The 11,795-nt window shown below is 36.1% G+C and overlaps 2 protein-coding genes across 3 annotated transcripts; both read left to right on the plus strand.

Moving 5' to 3' along the window:
- Nucleotides 1-4,467: 4,467 nt before the first annotated feature.
- Nucleotides 4,468-8,662, plus strand: LOC117631952 (synaptotagmin-3-like). The gene is made up of 12 exons (XM_034365296.1): nucleotides 4,468-4,638; nucleotides 4,828-4,926; nucleotides 5,024-5,074; nucleotides 5,172-5,295; nucleotides 5,454-5,572; nucleotides 5,920-6,021; nucleotides 6,125-6,199; nucleotides 6,886-6,962; nucleotides 7,050-7,302; nucleotides 7,513-7,908; nucleotides 8,034-8,159; nucleotides 8,245-8,662. The coding sequence occupies exons 1-12, from the start codon at nucleotides 4,528-4,530 to the stop codon at nucleotides 8,371-8,373; spliced, it is 1,662 nt and encodes a 553-aa protein (XP_034221187.1). The 5' UTR covers nucleotides 4,468-4,527; the 3' UTR covers nucleotides 8,374-8,662.
- A 350-nt stretch (nucleotides 8,663-9,012) lies between these two features.
- On the plus strand, nucleotides 9,013-11,399 carry LOC117631997 (29 kDa ribonucleoprotein A, chloroplastic). 2 transcript variants are annotated; one of them, XM_034365357.1, is made up of 5 exons: nucleotides 9,013-9,516; nucleotides 9,644-9,745; nucleotides 10,333-10,629; nucleotides 10,732-10,835; nucleotides 11,051-11,399. In XM_034365357.1, exons 1-4 carry the CDS (start codon nucleotides 9,148-9,150, stop codon nucleotides 10,792-10,794), a joined length of 831 nt encoding a protein of 276 aa, XP_034221248.1. In that variant the 5' UTR covers nucleotides 9,013-9,147; the 3' UTR covers nucleotides 10,795-10,835; nucleotides 11,051-11,399. The 2 variants fall into 2 exon arrangements, with proteins under 2 accessions (XP_034221248.1, XP_034221247.1); XM_034365356.1 differs by having other exon boundaries at nucleotides 11,056-11,399.
- Nucleotides 11,400-11,795: the final 396 nt, after the last annotated feature.

Consider the following 11,795-nt stretch of genomic DNA (forward strand, 5'->3'; position numbering starts at 1 on the left):
TAATTGTTACACACTGGATCACACATGATTTTTCTTTGTACAGTTATGGTCGAAACCCAATAACCAATCTAACCACAATCCAATCTAGACCTAGTCACTTGGACGGTATCATTTTTTTAGAGAATAATGATAGTATTTTATTGATAAGAGGATAAGTAAATGGGAGAAGAAACCTTGCCATTGATACATTATTCTTCGGTCCCTCTAAGATCATGCCTGTAAAAACTACTAAACAATATCATTTTGGTAAATAATGTTTGGGTAAATAAAAGATGTAGATCCCCTGAAAATGCATTAATGAAATTAGGATTTTCTCGACCACTTTTAATGAAGCTCTCATTACCGGTTTCGTATGAATATTTTGAAACAAAGCGATAGTATTTATTGAAGAAATAGAACATAGTACAAAGCCACAAAAGTATCGAAATGGGTACAACATCTCCAGTGACCAAATGAATTGATCTAGAAAGAATTACATCTAAACCAACAAAAATTCAAACCCCTGATTCAGCAACCTGAAGCACTTGTACTCAGACTAACAATATAAATCCATCGTCCAACGGCAGATCCGTATCGCAGTCGAAAGCAAAATACAAACCAAGAAACCCCTAATGAGTAATAGACTAAAACAGACAAAGATATCCAAAGCGCCATACCGGCTAAACCCAAACCCACATAAACTAACAATTTCCATTATTGTAACTCCAAACTCTAAACTGGAGCCAAAACTCTGTGTATGTGGGCCAAAAACGGCAACTAAATCATGGCGACAATGGTGTTTCATTGTGGCTACTTCAACAACCTCCAAAATACAAAAGAGTTCCAGCAAAATCACCCAAGTCGACCAAAACTAATTGTCAGTCCTTGAGAAAAGTATAGACATAGAATAGACTTATATAAGAATTTCTGAATCTACAAAAAAAACTAAACCAAAACTCATGCAAAAACAAAAGAACCTCACAAAATCAAAGCAAAAAAGGAATTCAAGGGGAAAAAAATTTGAAGAAGGGGATGACGAGAAGGGGAAGGGAAGGGATGGGAAGCCATGGAAGGAAAAACAAATTAACTCGCACTCGTGGGGTTCAAAGGGAAGAGAGAGAAGGAGGAGATGAGGGAAAGGAAGGGGAGTGTGTAGTTTAAAAGCAGAGTAGTAAATGTCACGACCTCCTTCATTTTCAAATGCATTACTAAGATGTTTAAATCAATTAATTCTTAGTTTAATGGCCTCTCTCTCTCTAGTTTTATGAATTTGTATAATACAATTAGTATGGTTGGAAAATAGGGTTTTATTACTAATGTTATGAATTTAAATAAGGCAACGAGTACACTCTATCCCTTTCTCCTCTCTCATATTTTTTTAGCCACAAATTGTCAAAATCTGAAATTAAAATCAGATATTATTAGGGCAAATCTATATAAGACAAGTGCTCGTAATTTTGGTAAGAATATCTGGAATATATATATATATATATATATGCGTGATTAATTTCCAGGTGATATGTTACCAAAAAGAAGATTTTTCTTTGTTTGTCACATTCCATTTTGTACTAAATCTCTCCTATATAAGTATAACCACACAAACAGTACACAAAGAACACATCATGGTTGAAGCCTTTCTAAATTAAAAATAATAATTTCTTTTTTCTTCTTTTGGTAAGCACAGAAAACCATAATTCACAGAAATGAGAGAACCCATGGATTCATATGGGTAAATCATAAATATATATAAAATCCAAATTGTTTTTTCCTTTTTTTTCTTTTTCTTTTGTAACTTAATCAATGCTTTGACTGTCAACTCCCATAACAATTCTAAATTGTCCAATGACTGTTTGCCACGTAGTGTCGTCCCTAACAAGGAAACAACCAGATGAAGCCAAGTGTTTCAAAAGCAATGGGGAAGCTCGTGATCCCAGATGATAACCTACACTTTGGAGTTTCAATTTTTTTCAGGCCACTGCTTCAGCTTTTTTGACAATTGGCTTTCTCACATGATTTGTGCTAGCTAGTATTTGGTTTGGTGCATATTTATTCAATAATTTTTTCTCCCCTTTTCTTTTCTATTTCTTGTGGATTGCGCGGTTCCAATTTCATGGGACGTCCACGAAATGACAATGTGTGACCTAAAAGATACGAAACTCTACTCAAAAGTCACATCTCTAAATAGAGACATTATTGGTATTTTATTAATACAATAACGGCTATGAACTGTTGATGTACGTAAAATAACAGGTTGAAAAAAAACATTACTTTTGATTAATAATTGTATTTAGCTAAGACATTATTTTTCAGTTTGTGCTATCGAGATCTCTAAAGGAGATAGAGGAGGAAACCGAAAATTGAAAACCAAAAATTCAACATAAAAGCAAGTATTCTTCTTCTTTTTTCGCTACAATTAGAAAGAGAGAGAGTATTCTTACAAATATACACATACCACTATCATGCATGACGAAAGCTCTTCCACTAAGCTAAGACCCTATTGACAAAAGCAAGTGCTATGAATGAAGCTATAATTTCAAACAGCTTTTTTTTTTTTTTGGGTTTTCTTTTCTCAAACATATTAGAATTGCTTACCACCACTATGTGAGAACCAACAACAAAAGAACAATAACAATAAAAATAAAAATCTATGCATTAATTTTGTCGTCCTATTGCTCAATTGCTCTCTCTCTCTCTCTCTCTCTCTCTTATCTTCTTCCACCTAGTCGTTAGCCATGCAATGCATCGAACTGAAATCCCTGTCCCCGAGCCTATAATTTCATTATAATTAATTATAAAACGAGAAACAAAAACAATATTATATCTAACTCAGTCTGTTGAACATGTACATTGAACTTCAATCATCCAAGCCCTTTAAAAATAAATTATATTCCTTAATTTATTTGAGAGTATAATTAATTAATATTGTTTTGTGCAGTTAAAGTAAAAGTTGAAGGAGACCAATCCCCAGATAACCAACATGGCTCATATCACCATGCTGCCAAGAATCTAGTTTCTGCACTCTTGTGTCTTGTTTACTAGATTCAGATTTTTGGGGTTTTGTAGCCAAAGTTTAGGGGAAAAACTTGTTCATTGTATCTGCACAGATTAAGAACAAGTGCCATTAATTATTGATTAATTTCAAACCCAAATTGTAATCTTTAATCGAATTTCGTTGGAACGTGTTTGATTTCAATTATTTTGAATAAAGTTGTGCATTGTTGTTCCTACATTGGTGGCTTCGGGTTAGGTTCCATATACTACTTCCATGTGAATTTATATACAATTAGTAGATGAACTCTAGCTTGGAAAAAGAAAAAGACTATTGTTGCTCACAAGAGTTCACTTTCATGTATTTGTGTCAAGTAGGTCATGTGTGATAGCACTCGCTAGCAAACATGTGGAGCTCAGTTTCATCTGTTGGGTTTCATATATTTGTAGCTCAAATTCGTCTTCTATTACAATGTATTTAAGTTTATACATAAAATCCTTACTTGAGAAGTTCTATTCTTTTATTTTCAATGTATAGTGGGAAAATGTGATGAAATGCGGAGAAAAAGAGATAAGAATTATACATAAGTTTTTTTTAATAAATATTTTGTATGTGAAATAGAAGAGTCATTACAATGAAAACGTCGAAAAGCCTCTAAGACAAGGAGGCCCAAGAAAATCAAAATAAAAAGCTTTTATAATAAACACAGGAAGACCATGCTCGGATGCTCCCATTTAATTATTTAGGAGTGCTTAAATGACTGTAGATTATTAATTTATGGAGTTTTTTAGCTCACCACCTTAATTAAGGGTGTATGTTTATCACCACTTTTTTAAAGAGTCACATTTGTCATATTATTAACCTTAGTTATAAAGAGAGAGATACAGAGTGAGAGAGAAAATTGTAGGGTAGATGAGAGAGAAAGGAAAGGAGAAAAAGGAGGAAAAAAAGATAAAGAGAATTGGGATGTGTGTTGCGGCCCTTTTTCAAAATTTATTTATTTACTCTCACAAAAAAGTTAACTAAGGTTATTCAATTGGATGATAGCGTCCACCAATGAATGCGCTCACTTGAGCAACTTAATTGGTTAGGCTTTAGACTTTTTTTAAATTAATTATTTTTGAGAAAGAGGCTTTAGAATTTTTTATTTTTTTAAATTTTTTTCTTGGGGCTTTAGACTTTAGTAGTGTTGAAATCGACGACCCATATTGATGAGCAGAAGAACCTTCCTTTTCTGGACAAACCCTGAAAAAGGCAAAAGGAGGAGAGATTATTGACTTCCTAATCACTTTCATTCATCACCGCACACGTGGAGCGTGGACCAATATTCCTCATATAAGCCGTAATTATAAAGTAAACCCCCTTCGTTTTGTGCCACGTGGATTGTACAACGACACTCTATTTTGGCAGTTTCTGCATCAGCTTCACCCCTTTACGTTTCCGATTTCTTTTTCTTGCATCTTTTCCCTGCCCTTTTTATAAAAATAAAAAATAAAAAATAAAAAATTATATTCCTTTTGTTCGTTTACATTTTTAGTTGGGGTAGGAAAAAAAAAAACATGAGAATTTTAAATTTTTTATTCGAAATCATTGGATTTGGAATTGGGATTCCGATCGGTCTTCTACTGGGATTTTTCATATTCATATACTCAGAGCCAGATGATGTGAAGGTGATTTCAAAAACAGATTAATTCAATGCCTTTTTGTTTTTATATTTTTATGTCTAATTCTTACGCCTTTTTTTTTTAATGATTTAATTTCCCCTACACAATTTGCACACATGATTTAAATTTGAAGTTTATGGTCAATGCTGATTATGGAAGTGATTAAATATTTTTTTTCTGCATCTAATTATGCAGGATCCAATAATTAAACCACTTAATGAGATTGATACAGGCTCTCTGATTGATCTCTTGCATGAGATTCCTCCATGGGTGAAACATCCTGATTATGAAAGAGTAAGAGTTTAACTTGAGTTTTTTTTACTATTTACATTTCACTGTCAAATTTAATTTCCAGTCCAAATTATTTTGATGTGCCATTTTCTGTGTGTAGATTGACTGGTTCAACAAGGCTTTATATGACATGTGGCCTTACCTTGATAAGGTGATTTGAAGCTCACCATTGTGACCAATGACCAAGCTTAACTATATAGTTAGTGTTCTTCATCTGTCATCACTTGTTGTGTTCTTCGATTTTATAGGCAATCTGCGGTATCATACGAAGCACGGCGAAGCCTATATTTGCAGAGTACATTGGGCAGTATCAGATAAAATCAATCGAATTCGAAACCCTGACTCTTGGAAGCCTTCCTCCTACAGTTTATGGCAAGTTATATTGTGTAGGCAATGTTGATAGGCTGCAGCAGTTGTTGTGCTGCATAAAATTCTTAAATACAAGGAACATTAATTTAAGTTTGTGTTAATTTCTTTCTGTGCTTATTTGTCTGTTAAGAGATCTTACTAATTTACCAAAGCTTTTGCAGGTATGAGAGTGCATGAAAGCAATGAAAATGAGCTGGTGTTTGAGCCTGCAATTAGATGGGCTGGAAATCCCCACATAACTCTGGTGTTGAAACTATTGTCTTTTCGAATTTCAGCGCAGGTTAGAATTCATTGCAGAACCATATGCACCCGCGCACGCACACGTACATATATTTGATAATGAGACAAAATCCCAACAATTCACACCCTCGTCGGATAAACTCTGCTTACGTGCAATCACCAGGAAACATACTTAAATTTTCACCATAGTTTGAAAATGTGTTTGGGAAATACTTACACCATTTGACTTCAATTGCATCCTGTCACAGATTCTCTTCATCTTAACCTGAATGATTCCCTCTCTCTCTCTCTCTCCTTAGACTCTCACTTAAGTCAACTGGCTATAATTGTTAATTCTGATGACTTTCTGGATTGATTGACAATGAGATTGTTCAATTTGGTTCTCAGCTGGTAGATGTCCAAATATTTGCTGCACCAAGGATCATTTTAAGGCCTCTTGTGCCATCATTCCCATGCTTTGCAAACATAACAGCGACTTTGATAGATAAGGTAAACTGACACAAGATTTTGAGAAACTTGTTTCTTTAAAACTTCATGTAAGTGCCATGCTCTTATCTTATGGTGGCAGATATGTTAACTTATATACATGCAGCCACATGTGGATTTTGGACTCAAAATACAGGGAGGGGATGTCATGGCAATCCCTGGTTTGTATCAGTTTGTTCAGGTCTCTCTCTCTCTCTCTCTCTCTCTCTCTCTCTCTCTCTCATCAATTTGAATTATTTAACTTATCTTCAGCTTAACAATGTGGACTTTTTGAGTGAATGAGAAACAGCCAACATGATCATAATCATAGAATATATAAAAATTAAAGTACACGTTTCAAAGTACTATGAGTTCTAAAGCAACTCTAAGAATTGAAACGAGCATGAACCCTTTTCTTTTTAATACCTTTTTATTTTGAGTTGACTTTCTGTGTGGTCGTTTTCAATTTCTCATCCCTAACACATGATGATGTTAGGTGGTCATAACCTTTCAATGCTTGAAGAGGTTTAACAAGCAAATTAATAATGATTAATATTCTGAACCAATCATAATAAGGACTGTTTGTGGGCTGGAGTGGGGAGGACTTATTGGGATTTTTTAGCAGACCCTGTTTGGGTAGCTGAGCCCAATAGCTCTGCCACTTACTGAATTTATGAAAATCTTTGAAACCTGCATAAGTTTCAGCAAACTTCATTCTGCATTTATATATGATTATTATGTTTTTGATATATACGATATTCTATTTTAATTTAATCTAAACTATGGAGAGGGGGATTCGAACTCGGGTGCATAATAAAGAGCACATCCTTTCCAGACAACTTGGCTAAGCCATGCTTGCGCATTGTATGATTATTTCTGTGGTTGCAGGAATTTATAAGAAGACAAGTTGCTAGCCTTTATTTATGGCCCCAAACTTTGGAAATACCAATTCTTGATGGTTCCCTGTAAGTTTAAATGACACTGCAACTTTTATGCCATGGAGTTTAACATTGCAATTCAATGATTTATGTCTGTGTTATTTTGTGGCTCAGATCAGGGGCTATAAAGAAGCCTGTAGGCATTTTACATGTGAAGGTTGTAAGAGCACTGAAACTCTTGAAGATGGACATTATAGGAACATCTGATCCTTATGTTAAGATCAAGCTAAGTGGGGAGAGGCTTCCATCAAAGAAAACTACCATTAAGATGAGGAACCTCAACCCTGAATGGAATGAGAATTTCAAGCTTACAGTCAAAGATCCCCAGTCCCAAGTTCTTCAGTTTCATCTTTACGACTGGGAACAGGTTTGTCAAAATTAAATGGTGCATGTTTTTAGGTACCAATAATAATGAGATATCGAATTGATGTCCAATTGGAATTACGTAAACTCATTTCACTTTATTGATGATCGTAATTAACAGTGTGACAACATAACATAATGTGTTCCACTGATGCGGAACACATTATGTTATGACGAGGCGTGATTGTAAGTTACGGATGTTGATTTCATACAGATTGGGACACATGACTTTTTGGGGATGCAAATTGTTCCACTGAAGGTGCTTGCCCCACTTGAGAAAAAAGAATTAACCCTTGATTTGGTGAAGAACACAAACCCTTATGATCCTCAAAACAAGAAAGGGAGAGGCCAACTGGTGGTGGAATTGACATACAATCCTTTTATAGATGATAATGCAAAATACAGTGGACCTCTGGATGCAAATGTGGCAGGAGAAAACATTGGAAGGAGCCGAAAGGCATCCATAGACTTTTCCTGCCTTTCATCGCTAGAAGCAGCTGGTTTGCTTTCGGTTACAGTCCAAGGAGCTGAAGGTGTTGGAGGCAAGAACCACACCAACCCTAACCCTTATTGTTTGGTCAGCTTTGGATCAGAAACGAAGATAACCAAGGTGTGATTTATGCAATCCAATCATAGTTAAAGTGCAATGTGTTTCTTACCATAGTGTGAATTTGAATTGTATATTCAAATTAATAGTTAGACAATTATTATTTTAATGCATGTAATTTTGTGTAGATGCTGAGGAAAACCCAGCGTCCAAGTTGGAATGAAGAATTTCAGTTTGTGCTAGAAGAGGCTTCTTTAAAGGATAAGATCCATATTGAAGTAAAGAGTAAGAGAAGATTTGGTTTCCGTCGATATGTAAGCTCCTCATCATTTTAGGTTGTTCGATTGTATTTTTGTTTTTGGTTGATTTAAACCTCTCTAAACCCTATTATTTATTTAGGAATCGCTGGGGTACATTGAGATCAGTTTTAGTGACGTGGTACACAACGGACGCATTAGAGGGAAGTACAATTTGATAAACTCGAAAAATGGAGTTTTACATATTGAGATCCAGTGGAACTCCACATGACATGCGTCAAAGCTTTTGCAGTAGTAGAATCTTTCGGTAGAGTTTTGCTAGCAACAATGGTCGATTATAATTGTAAGATTGATTCATATCAATCAATGACTGTCAATCACTCGCAAAAACGTAAGTAGTTGATGACAGCAGAATGTATTTTTGTATTATGGTGATTAGACATTGTTTTCAATCCACATTATTTGTTAGAAATAGAAATTCATTCATTATTTTGTACAATTAGATTTTGTAATTGAGCTTCAATGGTGATATTAATGAGATCATCCCTTTTGTTTCGTTATTTCCAATTTGATTTTCCGCTAACATGCCTATGTTATGGGCCAAGCTAGCAAAAACCATAACATCCAAGCCCATCTATGCAAAATGGATTGAGCCCATCTTGGATTTCAAATAAGAACCAGATCCAAATCCAAAATGCCAATTGGCAATGCACAGAAAATATCTTAGGCTGCTTTTGTCTTCAACTGTGTCCTCCCCATCTAATATCTCACTTCTGCATCAATAGCTGGCAACTGCAATTGCAAATGGACGGTTGTGATCTGATAACAAGTGGGCAACTGGGCCATATACATACCATAAGAGCTTCGTGATCCTCACTGCAGCAGATCATTATCTGTAGTTTCAACCAAAACCAGGGGCATTTCTGTCACTCAAAATATCCAAAACTTCTTCATAAACCCTGAGTCTCCAAAATCCTCAAAGCCTCTTCTCTTCTCTGTAACCTTATCTGTTAAAGAGGCAAAGAAAATCAAAGCAAAAGCCACCATGACTGCCTCCACGGCTTCGCTAGCTCTTCCTTCTCTTTCCCCCAAAACACTAGCCCTTTACACTCCCAAACCCACTTCAGTCCCGTTCTACTCTGTCTCTTCGTCATCTCTAACGCTCGGCTGTAAGCCCATTTCAATTTCGGGTTCATTTCTCAACTCTGGAAGGTTTCAGAGCGCGTCGTCTCGGTTCGTGCGAAACGTCGCCGTTTCGTCCGAGTTCGAGCAGGATGAGGAGGTTCTCAGCGACGATGGAGAGGCCAGTTTCGCGCCTGACCTCAAGCTCTTCGTCGGAAACCTTCCCTTCAGCGTTGACAGTGCTCAGCTCGCTGGGCTCTTCGAGAGTGCTGGAAATGTCGAGATGGTTGAGGTAATATTTTGTTTTTCGTCTAAAGTTTGTGTCTTTTATGTAAGATTTGCCTGAAAAATGAAATGGGTTGTCGCGGGTTTAAAGTTGTGTGGTAATTTTGTTGTACTAAAGTGTAAGTTCTTGGCAGGTGATATATGACAAGACAACTGGAAGAAGCAGAGGATTTGGGTTTGTGACTATGTCTAGTGTCCAGGAAGCTGAAGGAGCTGCTCGACAGCTAAATGGTTATGTAAGTATGATATAATGTCTAACCATTTGTTGATATATAAGCAAAAATGTGAGAATTTTTCTGAATTCTTATTTCATCCGTAGTCTTATAAACACTCATTTGTTGAATTGGTCAATATATGTTTTGCTAAAAGAATGAGTGTTGGAGCTTAGTCTCTGGCCTTTCTTAAGGTGTATTTTTGTTGACATGTTGATTGCTTGTTAACCTATTGATTGTTCTGAGTCTTGAAGTCATTTGGTTACATTTCACCATGAGAAGTTGAGAACCCTGTTTATTGTATATAACCATATGAGCTAGACTTTCATGACATTTTCTCAAAACCAACCTAATTGATAGAGTTAATGAGAAAACTTTTTTATACATCCAGAAATACCAATTGGTTTGAGAAAGGTATATTAATGTAGCTTGTCAAGATTTGTTGCATTCAGGAAAGATTGGCTTTGTCTTTCCTTTCTTAATGTGATTTTCAGGGTAGTGATTGCGTATTTTCCCTAAGGATTGTTCTGAGTCTTGGCATCATGTGCTTGCATATTATCCATGAGAAACCTATTTATTGTATCTAAGCAAGACTTCGTGACATTTGGCAGGAACTTGACGGAAGGGCATTGAGGGTAAACTATGGACCTCCTCCTCCTAGGTCTGAAGACTCTTTTAGAGGTGCCAGAGGTGGTGGAGGTTCTGACTCCTCCAACCGCCTTTATGTGGGTAACCTCGCATGGGGTGTTGACAATCTAGCACTTGAGAACTTGTTTAGTGAGCAAGGAAAGGTTTTGGAAGCCAAGGTAGTTTATGACAGGGACAGTGGGCGATCAAGGGGTTTTGGTTTTGTAACTTATGGCACTGCTGATGAAATGAACAGTGCCATTGAATCGTTGGATGGAGTTGTAAGTATATCATTACCTTTTCTTAACAATTTTCTTTTTTCTTTCCATATTTTGTTCCAATTACTTCTGCTATTTTGTGTTTCTAAATTTTGGTTTTTGCAGGACTTGAATGGAAGATCTATCCGAGTAACGGCAGCAGAACCTAGGCCAAGGCGTCAGTTTTGAATGTAAAACTTTGCGAGTCATTGGCCAACAGAAGCGTTGATGTATAGCTTTTGACCTATTGTCATATTTGATTACCGCATCAGTTCAATAAAATTTTATTGGACATGCATCATAATAGGATACTTCCTGCGATTAATTTCTGGATTAGAAAATGCATGTTCTGATGCTATTAGTTGTACGAAGCATGAGCATGAGCTTTTATTTGGTTCCCCTTTTTTGGGTGTGTATTATTATCCTAATATATGCTGATCTTCATGGCAGATTGGTAGGATATAGCCTTTTCCCGTTGCTGTTTGTGAAGAACTCCAAGATCATGCTGCCTTGCGCCACAGTTGGATTCGCGAGTGGTGGTAGTGATGGTTTTTGACATTTGCCTATAGATGGCCAAGAGCAGAGAAGAATGTTTTGTTTTCAAATTTATATTCCGAGTGGCTGGGCCAGTTAAGGAACTGATTTGTGCTAGACTTATTTTAACAGTTTATAGATTCGGTACATCGTTTGTGTTCTCGTTAATTGCATAGTCTGGCTTCCCTTTATATGTCATTAAAGGATATCTTGATTGTGTAATGAATTGCAGGAGAAATGTACAGCCAGGTCACCCTTAAGCTGATTGAATATCTCGCATTCAAAGCCAGAGTTCAAATTCTTCTCTTCCCCTATTCTCCCCTGTAAAACCAGATAAAAGAAAAAGAGTATTGAAAACGCAATTAGGTTGAATAGCTATTAACATGCAAATTAGAGAGCAATGCAGTGCATTTTAAAGTTTGAGTATTTGTTTTTAGATTACTAGCGATGTTGGGGTAGAGAGGATTTGAACATATGACTTTTGCAAGGGTGATTTCTCTCAACCATTTAAGCTTTGGAACTGTTGACTGCAGTTTCATGATTGAAAGCAAAATTGATTTATATCTAACACTCAAGACCTTAGAGATGGGCAAAGCATGCAGTCTCGAACCATGTCAAGGTGGAGGTGCTCTGTAAACCAAATTGGAAGCAAGGCA

Source organism: Prunus dulcis, chromosome 6, assembly GCF_902201215.1.
Source record: "Prunus dulcis chromosome 6, ALMONDv2, whole genome shotgun sequence".
Classification (NCBI taxonomy): domain Eukaryota; kingdom Viridiplantae; phylum Streptophyta; class Magnoliopsida; order Rosales; family Rosaceae; genus Prunus; species Prunus dulcis.

What these genes read in the sequence shown, in the direction of transcription:
- LOC117631997 (XM_034365357.1), top strand. Translation starts at nt 9,148, where the DNA reads ATGACTGCCTCCACGGCTTCGCTAGCTCTTCCTTCTCTTTCCCCCAAA. An exon ending in CTCGACAGCTAAATGGTTAT is followed by an intron (nt 9,746 to 10,332) that starts GTAAGTATGATA and finishes GACATTTGGCAG; the next exon opens with GAACTTGACGGAAGGGCATT. An exon ending in TTGAATCGTTGGATGGAGTT is followed by an intron (nt 10,630 to 10,731) that starts GTAAGTATATCA and finishes TGGTTTTTGCAG; the next exon opens with GACTTGAATGGAAGATCTAT.
- LOC117631952 (XM_034365296.1), top strand. Translation starts at nt 4,528, where the DNA reads ATGAGAATTTTAAATTTTTTATTCGAAATCATTGGATTTGGAATTGGG. An exon ending in GTTTGTATCAGTTTGTTCAG is followed by an intron (nt 6,200 to 6,885) that starts GTCTCTCTCTCT and finishes CTGTGGTTGCAG; the next exon opens with GAATTTATAAGAAGACAAGT. An exon ending in GATTTGGTTTCCGTCGATAT is followed by an intron (nt 8,160 to 8,244) that starts GTAAGCTCCTCA and finishes TTATTTATTTAG; the next exon opens with GAATCGCTGGGGTACATTGA.